The 23,213-nt window shown below is 42.6% G+C and overlaps 1 protein-coding gene across 1 annotated transcript in view; it reads right to left on the bottom strand.

The window, feature by feature from the left end:
• The window catches only part of UBN2 (ubinuclein 2), an 88,870-nt gene that overhangs the window by 15,387 nt on the left and 50,270 nt on the right, over positions 1–23,213 (bottom strand). Inside the window, exons 8-15 of the mRNA XM_006861244.1 lie at positions 17,772–17,842; positions 9,590–9,719; positions 5,979–6,097; positions 5,391–5,504; positions 4,758–4,901; positions 4,019–4,069; positions 2,147–2,189; positions 1,681–1,699 (exon numbers count right to left, since the gene is read on the bottom strand). Coding sequence (XP_006861306.1) covers positions 1,681–1,699; positions 2,147–2,189; positions 4,019–4,069; positions 4,758–4,901; positions 5,391–5,504; positions 5,979–6,097; positions 9,590–9,719; positions 17,772–17,842 — 691 coding nt within the window. The remainder of the gene's footprint in view (positions 1–1,680; positions 1,700–2,146; positions 2,190–4,018; positions 4,070–4,757; positions 4,902–5,390; positions 5,505–5,978; positions 6,098–9,589; positions 9,720–17,771; positions 17,843–23,213) is intronic.

Below are 23,213 nucleotides of genomic sequence, written 5' to 3'. Positions count from 1 at the left end.
TCATCAAAATTGAACCAATCTTTATGGAAGGTTCTATTAAAATTTTTTTGCTTTGGTAAATTGGCAAAATGAAGCCAGAACCCAACGGAATGACTAAAGATTGCCTCAGTATTATCTGGATTGGACAACAGAGTTAAGTTAGTAAGAAAAAGAAGACTGCATACTCCATACAGGTAGTCTCCAACTTACAATGTCTCCCTCTGCCTGTCAGCTCATTTGGAGAAATGCATGGGACCCTATACAGAGAAGCAGTGACACCAGAGATGGAGACAGAGATGAGCATATGGAGAGAGGGAACAGCTGAGGACTCTAGACTCATGGAAAGACAAAGATCAGGAGGCAGGCTTGCGGAATGTGCCCTTTGGATATTTAAATGATTATATATTCCTGAGTGTTTTTGTGTACACCCCCTATCCACCCCTCTCCCCAAAAACCGCCCCCAGAGGGAATAGAAGCAAATACTGTTAAATGGTGATGCATGGAGGGAACTGTAATCATTGCAATGAAACTATGGTGTAAAACCGATCTTCTCCCATGTAATATCACTCAACTCACAATAAAAACTTAATAAAATAAAGCATGGTATGATTATTAACATGAACCCTAGACAGTGCTGCAGCATGTAACTCGATGCCAACACTCTCAGATGTTCACTCACAAATGTGCCAATACTGCATTAAGATCCAAATCCAACCAAGCTCACTGCTATCGAGTCAGTTCTGACCCACAGTGACCCGGTGTAGGGCTTTTGAGGTGGAAAATCTTTATGGAAGCAGAAAGTCTCTTTCTTCCTAGGAGCAAATGGCAGGTTTGAAATACCAACCTTAATGGTTAGCAGTCTAGTGCTTATCCCTACAGTGCCTCTAGGGCTCATTCTTTATAACAATACTGGGAATAAAAGACAATAATAACAAATAATAATAGCAATCTAAAAACAAACAAAACAGACATATCTGACTAATGTTAGAACAGAAGCCTGTTGTAAGCCAGAGAACCTGACATCTAAGTTCAGGAATAAAGAGAAACAAATGTTGACCTTCTGGACCCAATTGCATAAGCAAAGCAGCTATCTACTCATGGAGAACATGGAGAAAATGGGGGCAGTTCAAACCTAAGGGTATGACTATCATGAAAATTCAATTTCAAATGATTTTATATAGTTATCATTTCTAAAGATTATACTGGTTATTCTTTCAAATCTGCTTTCTTTACTTGGATAGAGTTTTTTTTTTTTGGTCTCCCCTTTAACTTTTCAAAGTACTTAAAATGATTTTTGCCTCGCAGCCAATCCGTGGTCTACCACTTTGGGTTCTCGGGGAGAGAATTCTCTTATCTATGGTTTCTGCTGACTCTCACTCACAGTAGCTTGTTTCTTGTATATTCAGACTGTGAGCTCACACTGCACATGGGCTTTATCTGCAGTCAGCCTGGGAGGCCTACAGGGGTGCTAGTAACCTAATCCTTTTAAAGTTACTTTCCAGGTTGTGCATGCGTGTAAATCTAACTTCCAGACCAGGAAAATGCTCAAATGGTTAGGGAGACCTTCTTCCAGGGCCCCAGGCTTTCTCTGCCAGTGAGTACATCTTTTTCTAGTCCTTTCTTTGACTGAAGGCATTATTCTTCAAGAAGCTCAGACTTTAAGCAGGTCTCATTTTGAATCTCACCCCAGAACAAACCCACAGGTCTGGACAGCTATGCTCTAAGAATAAGATGATAAACTAGGAGGTGCAGCAGGTCCCAGGACAACCCCGGAACCCACGACACGGACACTGGACCAGTTCTTTCTTTGTCTTTGACTCTTAGAGATTCTGAAATTCGTGCCATCTCAGCTATTCTTTGACAGAACACTTGTACCATTTTATTCAGCAGCAGGTGCGGTAATTTCACCACGTCACAAAATCCTTCTGTTGCACACAGCCAGCTATACCCCCAACACTAAGGTCTGAGGATTTTTTACCAAGTCCGAAAATTCCCATTCATCTATTTGAAATATGATAAGTCTAAAATATGAATTTTTTCTAAAAAAGTTTTTCTAAATAATGAAATCTCTCTTTATCAACCTGAAACAGAAGTTGCCTTTTTAATCATAAGCATATATTCCAACATTCACCCACTCTGATTAATGAAGAGCTGGCTTGGTACATACCTTCACTTTAGGTTTAGGAGCAGGAACCACCTTTTTCTTTGCCCTAAGAGAAAAGATGAAAAGACCATTTCAGTTGTGTCCAGAGCATTCACCAAGCAGCTCTGACACCTGACTCTATCCATGGGAGGCTCTCTGAGGGAAGGGCATCAATTATATGTGACTACACAGGAAAAGATGTCAACTGGAGAAAAGGTCGTATCATTAGTAAAACACAAAATGTAAATGATAATTTTTTTTTTTTAATGAAGTGTAAATACTTCAACTATAAAATAACTCAATGCAGGCTTGCAAAGCTGGGTGAAGAGACTCACTTTTTTACGAATAAGAGAAAAAAAATCTACAATTATTGATTAGATAAGCAGAATTTCAAGAACCCCAAGCTCAAATCCACCCTTGCCAACAAGTTCTGAGGAAGGTTTGACTCAAACCACAAGGAAACCCCCCTCAAATTTAAAACAAACAAAAAAGACAACACTTTCTACATGCAAAAACTCAGTGACTCAAAATAGGGCGAGGGGACAAGAAAACAGATTGTGCATGCTTGGGATCTTTGGGAATCTGTATGAAGTAGTTTAAAGATTTAAAAACTCATCTGGGTTACAGAAGAGGAGGTGCTCTGTAAATTCTTGGTAAATAACCAAAGGGTTGACAGGCTAAGATCCCTTGTGTTATTTGAATATTTGTACTTTATCAAAACATCATTAGTTAGATTAACGCCTATCTTGATTTAAGGCTGTTGCTCTACAACTGAATTAAGGCAGTCATTTTCAAAGGTGAGCACTTGGACAAATAATCCCAGGCCCATTTGTTCCATAGATTCCTATTGTTTGATACCAAACAAATGAAGTTAGTGATAAAAATAGAAGTTATTTAAAAAATGTAAGGATAGGAGACTTACAACACAAATACCTGCTTTAGAACCCAAGGCATGAGTTATTCATACCTGAAAGTAATGTGTGATTTTAAAATCATGGGTAAATTATAGTTTAGAAATATTATTGATACAAATACACATTTTTCAGAGGTAGCTAAACTACTTGAAACAAACAAATCCATACAACCTAGAATTTATATTAAAAATCAGACCAGTAAGAGATGAAATCCACAACCAAACTAAATACAGGACCATAGTCCTTCCTAAAAATGGGAAACAAATTTATCTATTATAACCATATATTAGCAAAGGAAGCATTGTGTAACACTGCTAAAAAAGATGCTAACTAGACCTCCTATAACCTGAAGAAGCTTTAATCCTTTACTTGCAGGCTAAAAAGAAGAGCATTAAGTCGAAAGTAAAAGTAAAATGCGAACAAAAGTGTCTAGTATTCACCCCAAAAATGTAACCACAGATCAAAGCTTGCCTTTTTCATTGCCCATCAGGAAGAGGAGAGGTCTTTCCTTAGTTAACACATAGCTTTGAAAAAGAGGCTAATTCTGTGGATAAATCCCCGGTAAGACCCGGCAAGACAGGGCAGGGCTTGGGGAAGCTAGAAGCAGGTGATCATTAAGAGGTGTCAGGGAAGACCCAACTAGACCAAGGGTTGAAAGCCCAGGAACAAAGGAGAATACCCACTCCTGCCCATTTACACAGCTGCCCACGGCTTCACTACTGGTTCAGTGAGCCTGACAGCATTTCCTTGGTGCAGAGTTATATGCAAGGTGGCCGCCACTCAATAGCACCTCACACCATCACCATGATCCAGTGTGTTTCTGGAGACCGGCCTGAAAACATGATAGTTTTAAAAGACAGTGGCAACGTAAGGGAGAAGGGGCTGTACCTGAAATGGACGTTTCAGTCTGATTTTAACTAGCATTTAACAAAGCACATAATAGGAATAGAAATACAGGAATCTGGAGTCTGTTTTTACTCACGGAGCAGAAGTAAGATGATTATGCACACTCCGGCTTTCTTTAAAAAGCATTCTGGAAAATGTAAAAGGACACGATGTTTTTTATAGATGATAATAACATGTTGATCACTTTATTTACTTTTTAATCATTTGACTTTCAGTAGGCTATAAAAGCTGCAATGGTACAGTAAACTCAATGATCTATTTTTATAGGGTATTTTATACCACTTCTATTTTTTGAAATCTTAATTCACAGAGCAACAAGTCTTTTCTGTTGATTGAAGATGGAGTATTTTACCATGACAGGTTTTAAGATCTCATTCACAATTTTTGTTAATTTTAACATTCTTTACTCTAACATCTTTATAGTATGCTAGCTTTCTGAGTTACTGCTCTTACCTGACCAAATTCAGTCTGAGGCTGTGTGTGCCTCCTTTATCTGTACTCTAGAGCCTAGATTCACTTCCTTTGCTTCACACTGTCCATATGAAGTCCCCCTCCCACATTTCCTTACTTTCTTCCCTCTCCTTGCCAATTCAGAGTGCCAAGAAAGAAAGGGAAGTCAGTAAAAATCACCTTTACATGTGTCTCTATGCCCACACGACAAATTGCTTAATCCTTTAATTGTGTGACGTTCTCAATGCAGAGATCACCCGAGTTGGTGTTGAGCACATTAAGTTCTTGGCAAACAAAAGGCATGTGCGTGTAACAACAGCAACAGTGAAAAAGCACAAGAAAATCTAGGAAGTCACATTTCTTACCTTGCCTGCATCCAACCCTTGGGCCACAATGGCTTCACTTCTGTCTCCATAAAGGATTTCAGATAATCCTCAGCTGACTGGCTTTTATTCGGTTCTAACTCATAGCATCCCAATTTGATTTCAACAAGGTTACATAACAAAGTTCTAAATAGATTAAAAAGAAAATGGATGACTATAAAATTAAGGAAAATTAAGTTCTGAACAGATTGTTCAAAAAGCACAAAGTCCAACAGCAATGATAATAGGATTATCTCTGAAGAATTACTATACAAATCTTTGCAATGAAACAAAATACAATTGGTTGACTGAAAAACTGACGTTCTGCATTGTAAACTATCACTCAAGTCACACAATAAAAGCTGTAAAACACCCTCGGAAACCCTGTACAGGGTCGCTATGGGTCGGAACCGACTCGATGGCACTTAACAACAACAACAACAACATACAAAAGCAATGTAATAGTACTCCAAGGACATCAGGATCAAATTCCTCTCCTTTTGAATGCTCAGCTACCTAATTTGTATGTAGATAAACAACTACATAGTAGTTTTCAGGCTGGTGGTGGTGATGCCTTTTGTGAGGAACCTCATTCAGCACCAAGTCTGGTCAGAGTGAGCCTGGGGTAAATCTCACCTAAGTGTGTCATCCCAGTGGAATTTCTTTCTTGGACCTATGACACGTTTCCCCGGCTTCTCATCATCATCTTCCTCGGATCCATTTCTTTCTCGCTCTTCATCTGTTTGCAACCTAAAGAGGAAAACATTTTATGAACCAAAGTTCTAGCCCAAACATGCCTATAATAATATCCTCTATAAACACTTGCTGAGTTGCTCACTTGAATATGAACCTGACAGATAACGGGATGCACCGTCCCCCATGCACAGTACTCTGAATTGGGAATGTGCTAACACATGATTTGGCGATAGAGGATAAAGGCACAGACACGCCTCTTCCAGTTCAGGGAGTATTTGCGTTCAACCCCAGTCAGTCAAGTCAGCATGTGCAACGTCTGACTACAGGCAAGTGCCACTTTGGTCACATCCATGGCCAATCAACAAACATTTTTTTGCCTTTGACATTAGAGCAAGGGTGTCATTTAGAAAAGCTCCACTGCTGTTATTTTAAAGGAGAAGCTGGTGTTCTCCTTGGTGATGAAGTGACTTGAGACCAACCCCTAGCAGCTCAAAGTATTCCTCAAGTGCAAACTGGAGAGGTACGTACTTGGCACACTTGGCCTGACTCCGCGCTTGGCAGTCCTCCTGGTACTTGAACAGCTGCTCGGGCATGACATTGCTAACAGCCACCTTCAACTTCTGCAGAGGCTCTCTTAAACGGTCATCCTGAAGAGAAAATATACTACAAGTTTGTTCAAACATATTTATCTTTGCAAGCAATGACTCCAAGGATAATATTTTTATTTCAGAAATTGATTACATACATATTTGAAAGATTGTTGTTGTTGTTAAGTGCTGTCGAGTCTGTTCCGACTCACAGAGGCACTGTATAGGGTTTTGGAGGAGCAGCTGGTAGATTTGATCTGCCGACCTTGTGGTTCACAGTCTAGTGCTGATCCTACAGCACCACTGTTATTGAGTGCTGTTGAGTCAGTTCGAACTCATAGCAACCCTACATAGGGTTTCCAAGGAGTGGCTGGTGAGTTTGAACCACTGACCTTGTGGTTCAAACCAACCTTGCAGTCCAGCACATTAATCTGCAGGGCCACACCAGGACTTCACAGTGCCATTAGCATACTTAAATATGGATGTTTGTTCAAAGACACTGAGTTTTCATAATGTAAACAGGATTATTATTACCTAAAAACACTGTTAACGAGTCAAATCCCACTCACAGCAATCCTATAGGACAGAGCAGATGCTCTTAAAGAGTTGCAGAGACTGTGAATCTTTATGGAAACAGTAGTCTCATCTTTTTCCTGTGGAACACTTGGTGGATTTGAACCACCAACTCTGGTTAGCAGTCCAATGCTTAAGCCACTGCATCATTGTTGTTAAGTACCATTGAGTCAATTCCGACCCATAGCGACCCTGTATTGGGTTTCTGGGGAGCAGCTAAGTGAGCTTGAACCTTCAACCTTGCAGTTCAAAGCGACGTTTCAGCCCAGTGCATTAACCCACGGCACCACACCAGGATGACCATATTTTCTATTAACTAAGGAGAGTCCCAGTTTCTGCTTGCTGCCTACAATAATTATTAAGAGTGCTCCTTTACATTCTTACAACTTGTCCATGTTTTAACAATACACTACATGGATATGTGAACAGTGACACAGTTACAAAGAGGACACATCTACATGTGCAGGTTACAACGTGCCAACGCCCATGATGCTGCTCTGGAACACCAGGACACATTTTGGCTGGATGACTACCAACAGGATGCTGGCATCCTATTTTTCTCACTTCCTGTATGTCATTGTGAGTTGGGCTTCCAGCAAAAATGCAAGGTCAAGGCTGACCTGGCAAAAGGAAACCGGTATCCAGGTGGGTTCTGGACAAAAGACAAGGTCTGTTCTTGAAAAGAACACTTGCCCATTTTGATCTTGAAAAGAACAGCGTCCAGACGAAGAACGTGAACCATTTTAATTCTGTCACAGGTGCAGGTTGACTGTCAGAGTCAAGCTCTCTGCAGGTTGACTGTCAGAGTCAAGCTCTCTAGTCCCCTTGCTCCTCCTTCACTGAAACAGATGGTTATAAAATGTGATTTTCACAACGGTGGGCTTTTTAGGAACACAACCATTCTGTTACGGGAGGTGTTTTATATAAAGTCATTAATAAAAAGTACAATAAGTATTACTGCTAGTAGCATTTTAACCCTCTCTCATACACACCAAGTAATGAATACTTGTGTTAAAAGATGTAAGCCTGGTGTCATGGTTGCTGGATGAGTGCTTTTTAAGAATTCTGGAGCAAAGATTATATCCTCAGGTATGTCCATCAAAAAAAAACAGTCAACAACAATAGCATCCAACAGTTAATTGGGATATATTCACACAGCAGAACATTCAATATTGGGATACATTCACACAGCAGAACATTCGATATAGAACTGTAAAAATTAATGGACTTGCCCTGGATGTAAAAATAGAGAAATTTGGGAACTTGATGATGTGTGTCAAAAATCAAGTTGCAGAAGGAAATAAGACAGTAGGATTCCATTGATCTGAAGATCAATCACACAGAAAACTACATAATACAGTGGTGTGTGTGTAGGTATCACTTCAAAACATACGTGGAAAAATTCCATTCTCTTTTAATTCCACTTTTCCATGAACTTTTTTGAAGCCCTCTTATAGGGTGTGTACAGATACAAACACATGCACTCAAACTACAGAGAGAGAAGCCAGCCACTGGGCCCATGTCACTTCCCTGCAGCCAACAGAGACAGTTAATAAGCACAACCACAACCCTCAAATGGAGACACTTCACAATCTGCAAAAAGCTGTTACTCTGTTGAGTAGTAATGTCGAGTTGCTTCCGACTCAGTCATCCGGTAAAGGGTTTCCCAGTAGCAGCTGGTGGGTTTGAACTGCCAACTTTGTTTAGCAGCCCAGTGCTTACCCTACAATGCCACACTTACTGGCCTCCCACTTCTGTCATTGGGCATCTAGTGGTCAACCTGCCAAGCAGAAGCCCTAACCTGATACCACAAATAAATTTCATTTGTTCACTGCCGCAGTTTCTCAAATAAAATAAATGTTTTATTAACAGAGGTATAGCAAGCACCTATAAAAAGGAACCTCTGCTTGTCAGATCACACCTACGGCATGATGCTCAATCCAGGGCAATATGCTGACTGGTGTGGAGAGCCACATTTGTGCTGCATGACTCCCACCCAGCAGCCAGACCAGGCTGACCCAAGATGGGAGAAATCAGATTTCTTCCAAGAATATGGACTGAGGTGGGAAAACAGAACATATTCTGGAATATGAGGCTTGGCAATAAAGTCACTTTGTGTGCAGACGTGCATCCAAGTGTCCAAGCGAGACGGGGGAGAAATAGAGAGATAGTCTACCCTCATGACCAGTTCTTAACCCTTCTCCATTACTTTCTGGCCCTTGAATTTTATAAACAACCTTTATTTCCTATAACTACCAAGTTCTAAATGTTTGCTAACCTTTTTTTCCCTCCATTTGGAGAAAGGATCTAAAAATGTGTTCATTTTGCCTTCATTTTAAAACATCAACCTGGTTTAAGATTTATATTCAATAAAATGTACACATTTTTATGTTTTGACAGATTTATGTAAACGTTTTAAACTATTATCAGCAAATAAATTCATCCTGAGAAGAGCAACTAGCGGAGTCACTGAAATCCACCTCACAGAAGGTTTGCGTGCAATAAAAGGGATCGAAAACATGAAGTGCCATGAAAAGGGAAGGTGATGAGGCTGTGATTGGACCCCAAAGAGAACTAGACCCATGGATGGGAAGCAGCAGATCTTGAGTGCTCTAACATGGCAGGGTACCAGTCCCGGGACTAGCCATTGGGCACGGCTGCAGCAGATGAGAATCAAGCACAACATGGATGAAGGGACTATGTCATTGCTAAGTTTACACCCAACCCTGTGAGCATGTATGAAGTGGATATTATATATCCACTGAGTTATAAAAACATTGAGGGCAAAGCTGATCAGCTATGGAATTGACATCAATTTACCAATCCAAAGATCCATGTCTAAGAAAACATTGTGATTTCTCATCTAAACCCATTAACTGTTGAAAGGGATCCAATATACCTGTAATTGCCTCCTAGGGTTACTGGTCTTTGACAGGCTACGCCCCCTGGTGCAGGCGCTCCAGCTGACAGCAGACTTACCTGGACATTGAGATGCAGCTTCCTGAGACGTTTCACCAGCGCTTCCTTGTTGCATGGCACAAAAGCTTCAAGATGGGAATAGACACCACTCCGAATGACAGGGCCCAGCTCCTGTAGTTGTAACTCAATGCTGACCAACGACAACAAGAAATAAACATGGTGGCCTTTCTCTCAGGCAGCATCACATAGCTCAGAGGTAGCAGTAGCTGAAAATGCAAACTTCTCTCCCTTTTACTACCATTAGACTAAACACTCTCTTAGTAATTTATTTTCTTTCTCAACAACCTATTTTACCAACAGAAACAGGAATTAGAGAACTGAATTAAAAAAAAAAAAAAAAAAGTAGCTTCTTTTCTTACTTTGTCTGGCCATGGTTTCCTACATGGTATTTTTTCATTGGAAAAAACATCCCAATAAATAGTAATACTTGAGAAGGTATTCTGAGGCTAGCTAAGACTACAATTTATATACACAAGGTGGTAAATGATGTTTTGGGAACAGGGCAAAGTCTATGTTATAAGGTAAAGCATGTTGTGTTCTTCTTAGTGCTGTGGAGTTGGTTCCAACTCAAAGCAACCCGATACAGGGGCTCCAAGGAACAGCTGGTGGGTTTGAACCACTGATCTTGCGATTAGCATCCTAGTGTTTATCCTACAGCACCACACCAGGACTCTAGGGTGGAGCACAAGTACCTCAATACCACTCGGAAGTTTGCTGAAACTATAGTTGTACACATGAACTATTTTATCCATTGTGTTTCTCTTAGCGTTCCTGCATACATGGAATAAATACGGATTTTGTAAAAAAAAAAAAAAAAAATTCAATTCTCTAGCTTCTATTTATAAATTAGGTTTTTGAGAGAGAAAATAAACTACTAGGAGAGTATTTAGCCTAATAATAGTAAAAGAGAGAGAAGTTTGTAAGAGTTATCATATTTTCAGCACAGCAATCCTACCATACTACACACCACCAATAAGACATTGGAATTCCAGAAACAACAAAATTTGGAAAATTGTGCTTTTTGAAGTTGGTACTAGAACATGATTATATTAGAGAAGCCATACAGACAATAAAAAATGGCAAGTTTAAGAAAAAGGAGAAGCAAAGGGTCAAATACAGAGGGTCCTGTGGAAACCCACTACGGTCACGAGATTAAACCTTTGGTTAGATGATGTTGTGGTATCTTAGAATGGGTTGAACTAGGGACCCAAAAATATGTTTCAATTTGGCTAGGCCATGGTTCTCATTTTGTGATCTGATGTGCTTATCCTCTGTGTTACAAATCCTCCCCTCTGTGATGTGGAGTCCTGGTGTGGCCCTGTTGGATAAGCAATGGACTGCTAACCTCAAGGTCCTTAAACCCTCCAGCTACTCCTCAGAAACCCTATACAGGGTCACTTCGCTATGAGTCAGACCCAGTGGCAGTTATACTAACAAGATTATATGATCAAATCTACAGGAATAGGTTCTATCTTCAATCTCTTTGAGACATAAAAGAGATTAAACAAGTAAGCAGAGATCAGAAGGACATATTACCACTAAGCAAGGAGAGCCGGGAGTGGAGTGGCTCCTTTAGACACAGGAGCCCTGCCCTGAGAAACCTCTAGACCCAGGGGAAGACTAATACCAAGACACATGCAGATTTCCAAGGAATGCAGGGCCCAGCACTGTTGATGGGAGACAAGGACCTTCCCCTAGAGCTGACACCGACAGACAGGCTCCCCTGGACTGGGGCCCTCAATCACACTTCCAGCCTCCTAACTGTGAGAGAATACATTTCAGTGTTCTAAAGCCTCCACGATGTTAGTTCTGCTATAGTAGCACTAGAGAACTAACCCAGTCTTTATTTAAAAGGAGGCCTAGTATTGCTGAAGGTAAATCGGAGCTGAAAATAAAAGAGAAACTCCAAGTGCTAAGAGAGTCCCAGCAAAAGTCAGCCTGACTCAATGACCTACTTACAAAAAACGTGTGAAGGAATGGAACAGAAGGACAATGGAACTTTTCCAGAAACTCTGTGAAGTTCCCTTGTATGTACACATTCTGAATGCTAAGGATACATTCCTAACACACCTTAGTAATTTTTTCCTCATTAGGAATTCCAGTCTTCTAAGGAGCTCTGGTAACGTAGTGGTGACGAATCAGGTTGCTAACCTCAAGGTTAGCAGTTCGAAACTATCAGTTGTTCCATGGGAGAAAGATGAGGCTTTCTGCCCTGTAAAGATTTGCAGCCTCAGAAACCCTGTGTAGGGTCACTATGAGTCGGAACCGACTACACGGGGCTTAACAACAACAACAACAAGGACTAGGAAGTGCATGGAGTAACTAAAATTGCTAGCAAGGGAAGTGTGACTGTCCTCAGAAGTTGTCACAGGTCCTATGATAAATAAAAGTGTTGTTCAACATCCGGCAGGGTGAACGTCTTCAAACCCTGCCCCAATTCTCCCTACCAAGTGCTGGGATTCTGGCTCCTTTTCCTTCCTGAAGTGCAATCTAGCCCACAAGCAGATATCCTTCCATGAAGGATCTGAGAACACCGATCATCAATCATGAGCTGGAGATCACAAAGGGCTCTCATCAGTGAAGGTGAGTAGGCTGGAACTCTACAAGGCCCTCTTGTCTGTCTCCAGAGAAGTGTCAGGAAGTACACTGTGGGAATCCACAGCTGGAGCAACGGTTCCTTTGTAAACAAGGCTCTTGTGCTCAGGAGTACAAAATACCATAGAATTTCCTCTCAGGACTCAAGAATGGCGCTCTTGCCCCATAGTTGACATGTGACATAGCTGCCGATGATATTAACTCCCTCTTTTTAAGGAAACAGGATCTGTATTTTTTAGTCAGTGAAAAATGCTAGAAATTCTCTGTCAGTGAAAAACATCAGAAAATCTCAGTCAGGGTAACATATCAGAAAACCTCTGACTAATTAGAGTTGTATAAATTCTGAGATCTGATGAACTTCCTAGATTTTTCCTCACTGGACTGCTAACTGTAAGGTTGGGGGTTCAAATCCACCAGCTGCTTCTTGGAAACCCTAAACAGGGTCGCTATGAGTCAGATCCAACTTGACGGCATTTAGTAACAAAAACAAAATATACTCCAAATAGCACAGCTGTTGAGAGCTACTAACTGAAGGAAACTCAGGGGCAATAATCTAAGCCCAGAATCACTTTTCTGGGAGAGCAGTCTTTCAAAAGCTCATCAGCAAATGTTAGCTGCTAATAGGCAGAGACCCATAGTTACACCTCAGGTGGCTGCTCAGGAGTCGTTACGAGCCCCGCCCCCACTCACTAAAGTAGGATGGACAACGCTGCATTTGGGGTGCGTTTCCATTACTTTTTTGAGAGGATACTTTGCAGCTGGAAAAACTCTACAAAGTTAGAGCTATTTCCGGAAATGAAACAGGTCCTATCTCAAGTGTCCAGTTGTATTCTGAGGCTTTCCAGAATTGCTGAATGGAAAGCTGATTAGGTGTTGGTCATTCCTGTTCCATCTTTATGCAGACAGGCCGACTCCAGTGTTACTGTAAGCGACTTAGTGTTGAAAAGGTTAGAGATAGAGTTGAAAACTGTGTAGGGTTTTTCCAACTGAAAAGTAAGCCTTCAAAAAAGTACTGGAAACAAGTCCACACAGACAGCGTTCAACACCCTACTTTGTTGAGTAGTGACTTAAAAGCTCATGAGTGAGCAGCCATCTAAGGTGTAACTACTGGTCTCTTGCCTGTTATCAGCTACCGTACTGACGAGCGTTTCAATTACTGGTCTGTCTATCACTGTCCAAAAGAAAGAAGAGTGATGAAAACCTAAGACAAATAGAAACAATTAGTCCGACAGACCAACAGACCATGTGAACACCAGCCTCCAGGACCCCGAGGCCTGGATGAACTAGATGGTGCCTCACTGCTCTAAAAGGGATCACTCCGGAAGGCCCAAGATAGAATGAAAGACAGATGTGGAACCAAACTCAAAATCAAAAATATCAGGCTTACTGGTCAGATTGAGACTGGTAGGCCCTAAAACTATGGCCTTTCGTTACCTTTCAGGTCTAGAAACAAATTCATTCCTGCGGATCACCTTTCAGCCAATCACCATTCAGGACTGACTGTAAGGGGAACAAGAATACTAGTGAGGTAGATACACCTTAGAATAATCGACCAATTGAAATCAAAAGGGCAACATTTACCCAAGGACAAAGTTCAGAAGAGTTAGAAAAGGAGGAATGGAAACAGGAAACACAGGGAGGAAGTGGGATGGTATAGTGCAGGGACTGCAATCAACGAAATGAAACAAAATATGCATGAACTGAGTGATCATCTGCTCTGTAAACTGACATCTAATTCACAATAGTTAAAAAAATAGAGAGGAAAGCGGTGACACAGGCTCAACCCCTTCACTCTGGTACCCTCCCTTTATTGTTGGAGGAAGAGGTGGAGAGAGAGAGAGAGAGAGAAGAGAGAGAGCAAAAGTAACAGATTAACGTGGCCCTCAGCGATATGATTCACACTCATGAGGCGCTCTGGTAGCGTAGTGCTTACAAGTTGGGCCGCTAACCTCAAGGTCAGCAATTTGAAACCACCAGCTGTTCCGCAAGAGAAAGATGAGGCTTTCTGTTCCTGTAAAGATTTACAGCCTCAGAAACCCTTTGCAGGGTTACTGTGAGTTGGAACCGACTCCATGGCACACCACCACCACCTCACTCATGAGCTCCCTAAAGCAACACCAGGAAGCAGGTGCGTGGCCGGGTGTACAGCTGGGTCTGCTGCTAGGACCTGCCTGGTGTCATCTGGAGAGCAGTACTGTCAGGGTGACAGTGAATCAGGATCACAGGCACAGAGCGCCGGTGTTCAACACAAGCAGGAAAAACAGAGGGCTCGAGTCAACAGGCTGCTCATCTACCGACCTGTACCAAATCCAGTTAGCTCGAAAGAAACAGGGCTCCCAATTCCACAAACAGCCCTCGTGGGGCAAACAGTGAAGTGTTGGGATGCTAACTGAAAAGTCAATGGTTCAAACTCAACAGCTGCTCCACAGAAGAAAGATGAGGCCACTGGCTTCCATAAAGATTTACAGCCTCAGGAACACTAGAGACTTCCACTTTGTCTAACAGGGTTGCTTAGGATTCAGAATGGACTCAATAGAAGTGGGTCTGTGGTTTGGTTTACTCTAAATGGTATCTTTCTCCTCAGCACTAGGAGGCAACTGAATTATCTAATGAGAATCACTACCCTGAATAATTCCGTACCTTGGTGGTGGTGGTGATTCCGTACCTTAGGTCCTTAGAAAACCCAACCAGTCCACAGATTGAAGAAATGTTTATGTGGACAAAGAGGCCAGTGGGAATAAGTGAATAAAAACAACTTCGAAGTGCAGGGTCTCAGGGACTGTGGCACTGTCTCTAAGAAAGAAAAGATAGAGAGACTCCCAATGTTGGGCGCTTGAACTGGAATGCTGACCGTCTGCTCACATGAGATGCTAACTCCTGAAGACAAGCTTGGAGGCTCCCCCAGGGGACAAGCAGTCCCTCCTTCTCACAGATGCATCAACTCCACAAGAGCCTGCTTAGCCTAGCAGGAGGGTCTGCCCGTCAACTCAGGGTTCCCAGTGAAAGACAGGAGTCAGCTCCCAGATTATAATCTGGGGTGGCGCTAGGCAGTGATGGTTACATCCTTACTGAGTCTGGAGATTACAGGGAACCGGGTAGAAGGTGGGGGAGCAGACAGGATGCATGTGCCTTCCTTTCAGACAGAATCCACCTGAAATTCATCTGCCACCAGGCTAGCTGCATTCTATACTACAGGTTCCAAGTGTCTCTGGTGACCAAAGCCATTTCCTAAGGATATAGTCAGAGATTTAATTAATTAAAGAGCTATTAGAACTTCCTTCTCGACATGGCCAACTCACCACATTTTGTGTTAAAAGGCAGGACTGTGGTGGTACACACTTCTTCCTAGAGGCACACAGGCCCCTTCTGCAGCTCCATCAGCTCTGCTTGGAGTCAATGACACTCAGTTCCTGCTGCCAATGGGTGTGAGGGGGATCTTATATGAACCACGGCCACAGAACCCACAGCTTCATTAGAACCAAACACTACTCAATAAGGACAACATTATCACCAATTTAAACACAATCTATAAATAGGTAAATCTATAAAAATTAATGTTGCTCACACACTACCATTATGTTGCTTCTGAGTATAGCAACTTCTACTAAGAGGTGGATACCATGCTTGGTAAAGCAGAGAGCTAGTGAAAATGACCTCATCAAGGACTGACAGAGTGGCTGTAACAATGGGCTTCAATATAGCAATGACGTATTGTGTGGATGGTGTAGGACCAGGCAGGGTTTCATTCTGCTGCTGGACATGGGAAACTCTCATTGGCACCTAACAGCAAAGCCCATTAGTGGTAAAGTGGGCAGAGGTCATGGGGAAGCACACTCCTCAGTACTACTCCTTGTTGTTGTTCAGGGACACTGAGTCCATTCCAACTCACAGCAACCCTGTATAGGGTTTTCCAAGGAGTGACTAGTAAGTTTGAACTATTACCCCTGCAGTTAGTAGTCCAGTGCTTATCCTACAGTGCCACACAAGGACTTCACTCTGTAGGTAGCAGCCACTTTTGTTTACAGCAATGGAACAGTGGCATTGTTTACAGAAATGGGAACACCCATATGTGGGTGAAGTTTGCACAGCATGATGTAACTGAGGTCAATAAGGGAAAAGGGATGAATAGGCTAGATCGTGTAAGACTCTGTAACAAAAACTAAGGAGGGCGAAAGGCTACCGATGTCCATAATAATTAGACATAACCAATCAGCTCATGGGATTAATTCTCTTGGTTTGGGGGTTTAGGACCGTGGTCTTGTCAATGGACCTAATCAAGTTCTTATAATTTATGGTCTACTTCTCAGGATAGTGAGCAGTGTCTGGGATCTTAAAAATGTACAAGTGGCCACCTAAGATACAACTATTCATCTGGAGAAAAAGCAAAACAAGAATCAGAGAAGGAACTAGACTACAGGACTAATGGTCTACATGAACCACTGACTCCTTCACCTAGAGACCCTAAGAACTAGATGGTGCCCAGCTACCACCACTGAATGTTATGACTATAATAAAGAAATCCTGACAAAAAGTGAGAAAAATGTGGAATAGAACTTCAATTTTTTAGAGAATTCAGATCTCCTGGCCCTATTGAGACTGGAGAGTCCCTGAGACTGGGCCTGAGTTGCTCTTCACACCTTGAATTCAAAGTCCTCCCCTCAAGACACCTTTGAACTATGTAGCAGTTTAGCCCAAAGAGTAAAAAGATTGTCACTCTTAAGTACTGTGTTAATTGAAACTATTTTAAATCTATCTAAACCAAAGGGTCAGCAGCTATTTTAAAGCCCGGAGACGAAGTCAGTGAAACTGAAACGACTGGAACAGAAATAACAAGAATGGTGACACAATATGACCAATCTCTCTGATCATTATGTTTATATACCCTGAAATGGGAGTGGATTTTGCTGTGGTATCTTTTCACCAAAAACAAAATCTGAAGAAAATAAAATATCCACAACTGATATCATGTAGCAGCCTTCGGCCCATCCACAACACTCATCCCACCCAACAACCACACTTTCCATTTGGTGACAAACATTTTTATGATTAGAATGAACTCCTGAGTTTGGACAATGAAAGCCGATGGGAAATTACAGCAAACTTAATACGCCCACTTTGAGCTTTCCAGAGAGGCACCTTCATGTAACCTGTTGCCTCTGAGGCGATTCTGACTCATGGTGACCCCCACAGGACGGAGGAGAACTGCTCCAGAGGGGGCTCCATGGCTGCCATCTTTATGGAAGCAGACTTTCACTGCTTTCTCCCATGGCACAGCTGGTGAGTTAGAACCACTAAACTTTCGGTTAGCAGCTGAATGCTCTAACCACGTGACTAGTCCAAGTGACTACTCAAGCTGTGTAGCTGTCCTTTTCTCGGGCCGACAGCACATAGGGAGCTCTGACAATGGGGAGTATGGAGAGTCCTGACGAGCAGGAAGATACAGACACATCATTCCAATCAGGCTGAGACAGGGAGCTACTGCATGAGATGACCCATCGCCCAGCAGCTGCCTCTCAAAAGCCTTCTGTAGAGTAAATGAATAAAATAGCTCTTAAAAGTTTTTTCATCAAAGAAAAAGATTACTTACTCCAGAAGAATATTATTCATATCTTGTGTAAAGAATTTTTTCCTTCCCTCTTCATCAAAAAGTTTGGCAGCCTAGAAAAACGTAAGATTGTTAATGTTACTCACAGTAAATAATCACTTTAAGTTGAGCATCTAGTGAAAAAAAAAACGAAAGGAGTTCATATCAGTAGAATACCACTTGAGTTGTGGCTCAAAGTCTGACCAATCCATTGGAGACCCAGATTCAACTGGACATTGTATTTGTCTTCTGCAACCACTGGGACAAGTGATTCCAACAGAAATTTAATCTCTCACAGGACAGGACAGATGCTCAGAATTCAAGTTTCTGGGCTGATGGTCAGATGTCAGCAGGGCCACACTCCCTCCAGAGACTCAGGAGAATCTGCTCCTTCCTTGTCTAAGGACTCTGGTGGCTGCCAGCATTCCCTGACAAGTGGTTGCATAACCTCCACCTGCAGGGCCAAACTCTTTCAGTCTCTCTCTGCTCTATCTTGATACATACCCAGGAGATGCCACCATCTCCTGGGTATGTATCAAGTTGCCTCCCTCTGCCTTCCACTATTTTAAGGATCACGTGATAGGACTGAGCTTCCTGGATAATTCCTATCTCAAGATCCTTAACTTGTCACATATGAAAATGCTTTTTTTGGGAGGTCATACAAGGTAGTATCAACAGACTCCATGGATTAAAATGTGGATGGATCTTTTTGGGGGCGGGGGGTTGACAACAGACCATTTTTCAGCTTTCTACAGATAATGTGTTAAAAATATCTATAAAAGTTATATGATTTGAATATGAAAAGATTGAAGGCTGAAAGTCCCATCAAGTTTAAAGGTCTATAGAATGAAATACAAAAGACACTTATAATTATGTTGTTGCTAAGGAGCTCTGGTAGCATAGTGGTTATGAATCGGGCTGCGAACCTTAAGGTCAGCGGTTTGCAACTACCAGCCGCTCCGCGGAATAAAGATGAGGCTTTCTATTCCCATAAAGATTTACACCCTCGGAAACCCTGTACAGGGTCGCTATGGGTCGGAACCGACTCAACAGCACTTAACAACAAACAACAAGAGCCATCAAGTGGGTTCCAACTCATAGCAACCCTGTACAGGGTTTCAGTGGAACAGCTGGTGGGTTTAAATCACTGACCTTATGGTTAGAAGTCCAGTGCTTATCCTACACTGCCACACCAAGACTCCTAGACTCCTAGAAATATTATAAAGAAATGTAAATGCAATCATGGCCAACAACACTGAAGTTGTGGATGTCTGTTCACAGACAGAAACATCCGGTGAAGTGTCTACCGTTGAGTCCAACTGCAGACTGTGGTCGTGTTACTGCGTCACTGACATAGCAACTCTTAAGTCTGGTTCCCTGAATTCTATCAGGATCCCTGACAGGAATCCAGTCAGCAATGCAACAGGACTGGCTGGCTGGGGCAACAAACATATCAAGGGGGAAATGAACCTTAGATACGGCCAGGAAAATAGTGGAGTTGATAATCTCCACAAGGAAGTTCAAAGCCAAATCTGTAGTAAATAAGAAAAATACGGTGTAACGGAAAGTATCATGGTTGAGCAAATTGAGGGTTTTAAAAAGAACTTTAAGCTCATGGCTTGGTGAAAGGAAAAGAAGTATTTAGAGAGATTCCATGTGACTAAGAAATGAGCAATGACATTTTAAATTCAATCGTTATCACAGGTGATACAAGTATGAAAGTGAAAATTAAACAATCATTTTATCTTTGTGATATGTACAGTGATCAGCAAAGGTCTAAATAAAAAGACACACTTCCTTTGAGTAAAAACAAGGAATTTTCTTTTTTGCAATTTTAAGTGCGTACCCTTACGCACTAGTTAAAGAATACTAGATTTAATACCTCAGCATTCACAAATGTGCATGCATATACCCAAAAATGGCACCCAGCAATACTGGGAGCCTACCCTTTATGTATGATGCCTTTTGTTCTACTTCATTTATCAAAAATTTTGGCCTTTTACCCTACACTAAAGTCATTTCACAGCCCATTAATGGGTTGTGAACAGTTGCTAACATTTTCCCACCAACTCTGTGAAGCCCCCTTGTACTTCGTAATGAATAAGCTCCTTGAGGGCAGGGCTGTGAGTTCAGTACCCAGCTTAATGCCACCAAGCAGGCCATTCAAGAATATTGAAACCACACTGACCTAGTGACTAGGGGCTACAGCTGATCTGAAGTTGGGGGAGGGAGGCATGCAAGTACATTCAAGCTTGCAGGTGGTACCCATTTGACCTAGCTTGGATGGCTTGCTGATCAGAACATGACTAGAGGAAAATAAGTAAGTTTGATACAGGAAGCAAGTGTAAACTGCTATAATTTGATGAACTTGACCTCCGCTTGTGGATGTAGTTGCTCAAAAGTCCAATCAAAAGGGAAGGCGTCTTCCTAACAAGGATCAAGCCTATCCCCTCAGGACACAGGGTTGATAGGGACAGGCAACTTAAGTATTGGTTACCAAAAATACTAAAGGCATGCAGTGGTGGGCTTAAACGTTTTCAAGAGTGTGCTTAGTTTCAGAACAAGGTAAGGTAGAATTTCCCGTGAACAGTTTTCCTCTTGTCTAGATGGGTCTGGTAAAAGGGGATGGGGGAAAATGGGGTTAGGATTCTTTTCATTCACAGTAACTGTTATTATGACTAATTATGAATGTCACACTCTAAAGGTAGAAGATGTAAAACAAAAAGGGGGGAGTAGTTAATCTTTTGCTCCCGGAACAGAGGACCTTAGGACCATCGAGAGGGAAGAGCAAGAGCAGAGGGTGGGATCCTTACCAGAGAAACAGCGATATCAGAAATGGAAGCAGAGGAGATGGCATGGAGAGAGAGAGAGCAGCTGAGGGTTCTAGACCCACGGAATGAAAATGGCTATGGGCAGGCGGGCAGAAAGCTGGCTTGCAAAATGTGCCCTTTGGTCATTTAAATGAATATATGTTTTCTGCGTGTTTTGTGTACGTCAAAAAAATAAAAAGGGGGATAGGTAAATATTATTAAACCGATGGTGCATGCAGGGAATTGTAATCACTGAAATGAAACAAAATATGATTGGCTGAGTGCAAAACTGAAGATGTGCCCTGTAAACTATTGCTCAATTCACATAAAAAGATTTAAGGGAAAAAAAAGAGCATCAAAAAAAGCCCAAAACATTGAAACAAACTTTTGCACATGCATGATACTTTTCTATCATCGGTCACAGTGAGTGGGCACGGACTCTACGGCACCTAACACTAACAACCACAGATCTGGTGTATGTCAATCTTCTACATTCACAAGCTCACACATACAGGACTCCTGTGCGGCTCATTTTTTTGAGGCCCTCATGGTCTGCTGGTTCCTGCTGTGACCTGCAGGACGACCAGCCTCACTCTGGCTGCCTGCCTCCGACAGGACAGACGCTTGGCCGCACACTGTCACGTCATCACTGAATATGCTGCTGTGAGCTGCCGTCGAGTCGGTTCCAACTCATGTCCAGAGCAGAACTGTTCCATAGGGTTCCAAGGCTGTGACCTTTCAGAAGCAGATCGCCAGATCTCTGTGTGGGTTCAAACGGCCTACTTATTCTCTTACTATTCTGTAGAAGTTGGTATAAAGTCCCTAGGTTGTTAAAAGGGGCCCTAAATCTTACACAGGTTGCATAAAGTGCTTAACACCACAAACTGATGAGCCAGGCCAGAGTTGTCTGACTTCATGCAGCACGATGACTCTTGCTCAGTGAAACCAGGACAACAAGAGGATTAGCCACGCTTCAAGGAGATAATGTCTCCACCACTGTCCCACCTTAGCCAGGTGACCAGGAACAAGGCGCAGATAAAGCAACAAGCTCACTGACCATCTCTCAGGGTGTGCCAACGAAGACAGGGAATTACCAACAGCCCAGAGGCTGAGTGGTGGAAGGAGCTGACAGAGGGGGTGGGGGCACTAGGAAGTAGCTCCTATCAGACAAACCAACTGCCAACAAGTTGAATCCAACTAAAAGCGACTCCACAGAGGGCTTCCGAGATTACAAGTCTTTACAGGAGCAGACAGCCTCATCTCTCTCCCATAGAGCAGCTGGAGAGTTTGAATCGCCGACCATATAGTAAGCAGCCAACGTCTAAGCCACAGCGCCACCAGCGTGCCTTTTACTTATCAGACAGACGTGAGCATTTTAGCTGAGAATGAGTCCTCATCTACAGAAGAATGAGCAACACAGGAAACCTTGGAGAACTCAGCTACTAGCGAGTGCATCTGCATCTTTATGAACGACTCCCTCGGAAACCTTGTACAGGGTCGCTATGGGTGGGAACCGACTCGACAGCACTTAACAACAACAACAACAACAATGGATCATTATCGATAATTCCCTAGTAAGGGGTCAGGAAGAAGCAGCACGACCCGTGACATGCCCCTACAGACACAGGTGGCCACTCTGGACACGTGAGACATGATCGAGCCCCACAGCTTTAAAGCCACCATTACTGACTCATCCTGGTCACCTAGTGAGAATGATGGCCCAGCAGCAACCAACTGAAAATGCGTGACCCTGGGCCAGTCACTTCTGACCCTAGGCTTTCCATTCCCAGAGGGAGCAGAGTCTGTGCAGCACCCTGTAGTAGCCCCCCTTTCTCCTGCAGGGTCCACAGGGTCTGGTGCAGGGCTGGGGCACGGCAGCACCACCTACACCTGAAAGATCTGGATCACGCCACGCAAGATGCTAAGGACTTTTAGCAAGGGGCACCATGGGAGGCGGGCAGCCCACACTCCGAAGTCAGCTGAGTCTCTGCTGAAACCCTGGGTCCACATGTCCCAGCTGTGTGGCCTCAACCAAACTCTATAAGCTGCCTCCACATCAGTTGCTTAACCATAGAAAGACAACCTTATCTATACTTCATAAGGTTGTATATGGGCGTGAGAAGATAAAAAAGAAACCCATTCATGTGATTAGTAAACCTGTAAGCTGAAAAAATAAGCACAGAAAGTAGCACATAAATAAAAACCAAGAGAGGGAGGAGCAAGAAATCAAAAGGACAAAAACCAAAAGCGAGATCTGAGAGAGGAAACATCAGTTATGTCATGACAAATGTGTAAGACAAAACCTGGTACAAGAAAAACAGACTAGGTTAATAAGCCAATTTCCACTTGTATGTTATGTACAGGAGTCCTGGTGTAGCACTGTGGGTTAATGCGCCAGACTGCAATATTGGTTTGAACTGCAGGGTTGGCAGTTTAAGCTTACCAGCTGCTCCTAGGAAATACTATATAGGGTCACTGTGGGTCAGAACCAACTTGACGGCACTTAACAACAACAACAGGAGAAAGAGCTAAAATATGTTGTTGTTGTTACCAGGTGCCATCGAGTCAGAACCGACTCACAGTGACCCCATGCACAGCAGAACGAAACAATGTCCGATCCTGGGCCAACCTCACT

This window comes from Chrysochloris asiatica, unplaced genomic scaffold, assembly GCF_000296735.1.
Source record: "Chrysochloris asiatica unplaced genomic scaffold, ChrAsi1.0 scaffold00041, whole genome shotgun sequence".
In the NCBI taxonomy this organism is placed as follows: Eukaryota; Metazoa; Chordata; class Mammalia; order Afrosoricida; family Chrysochloridae; genus Chrysochloris; species Chrysochloris asiatica.
This window is presented reverse-complemented; position numbering and strand designations above follow the sequence as displayed.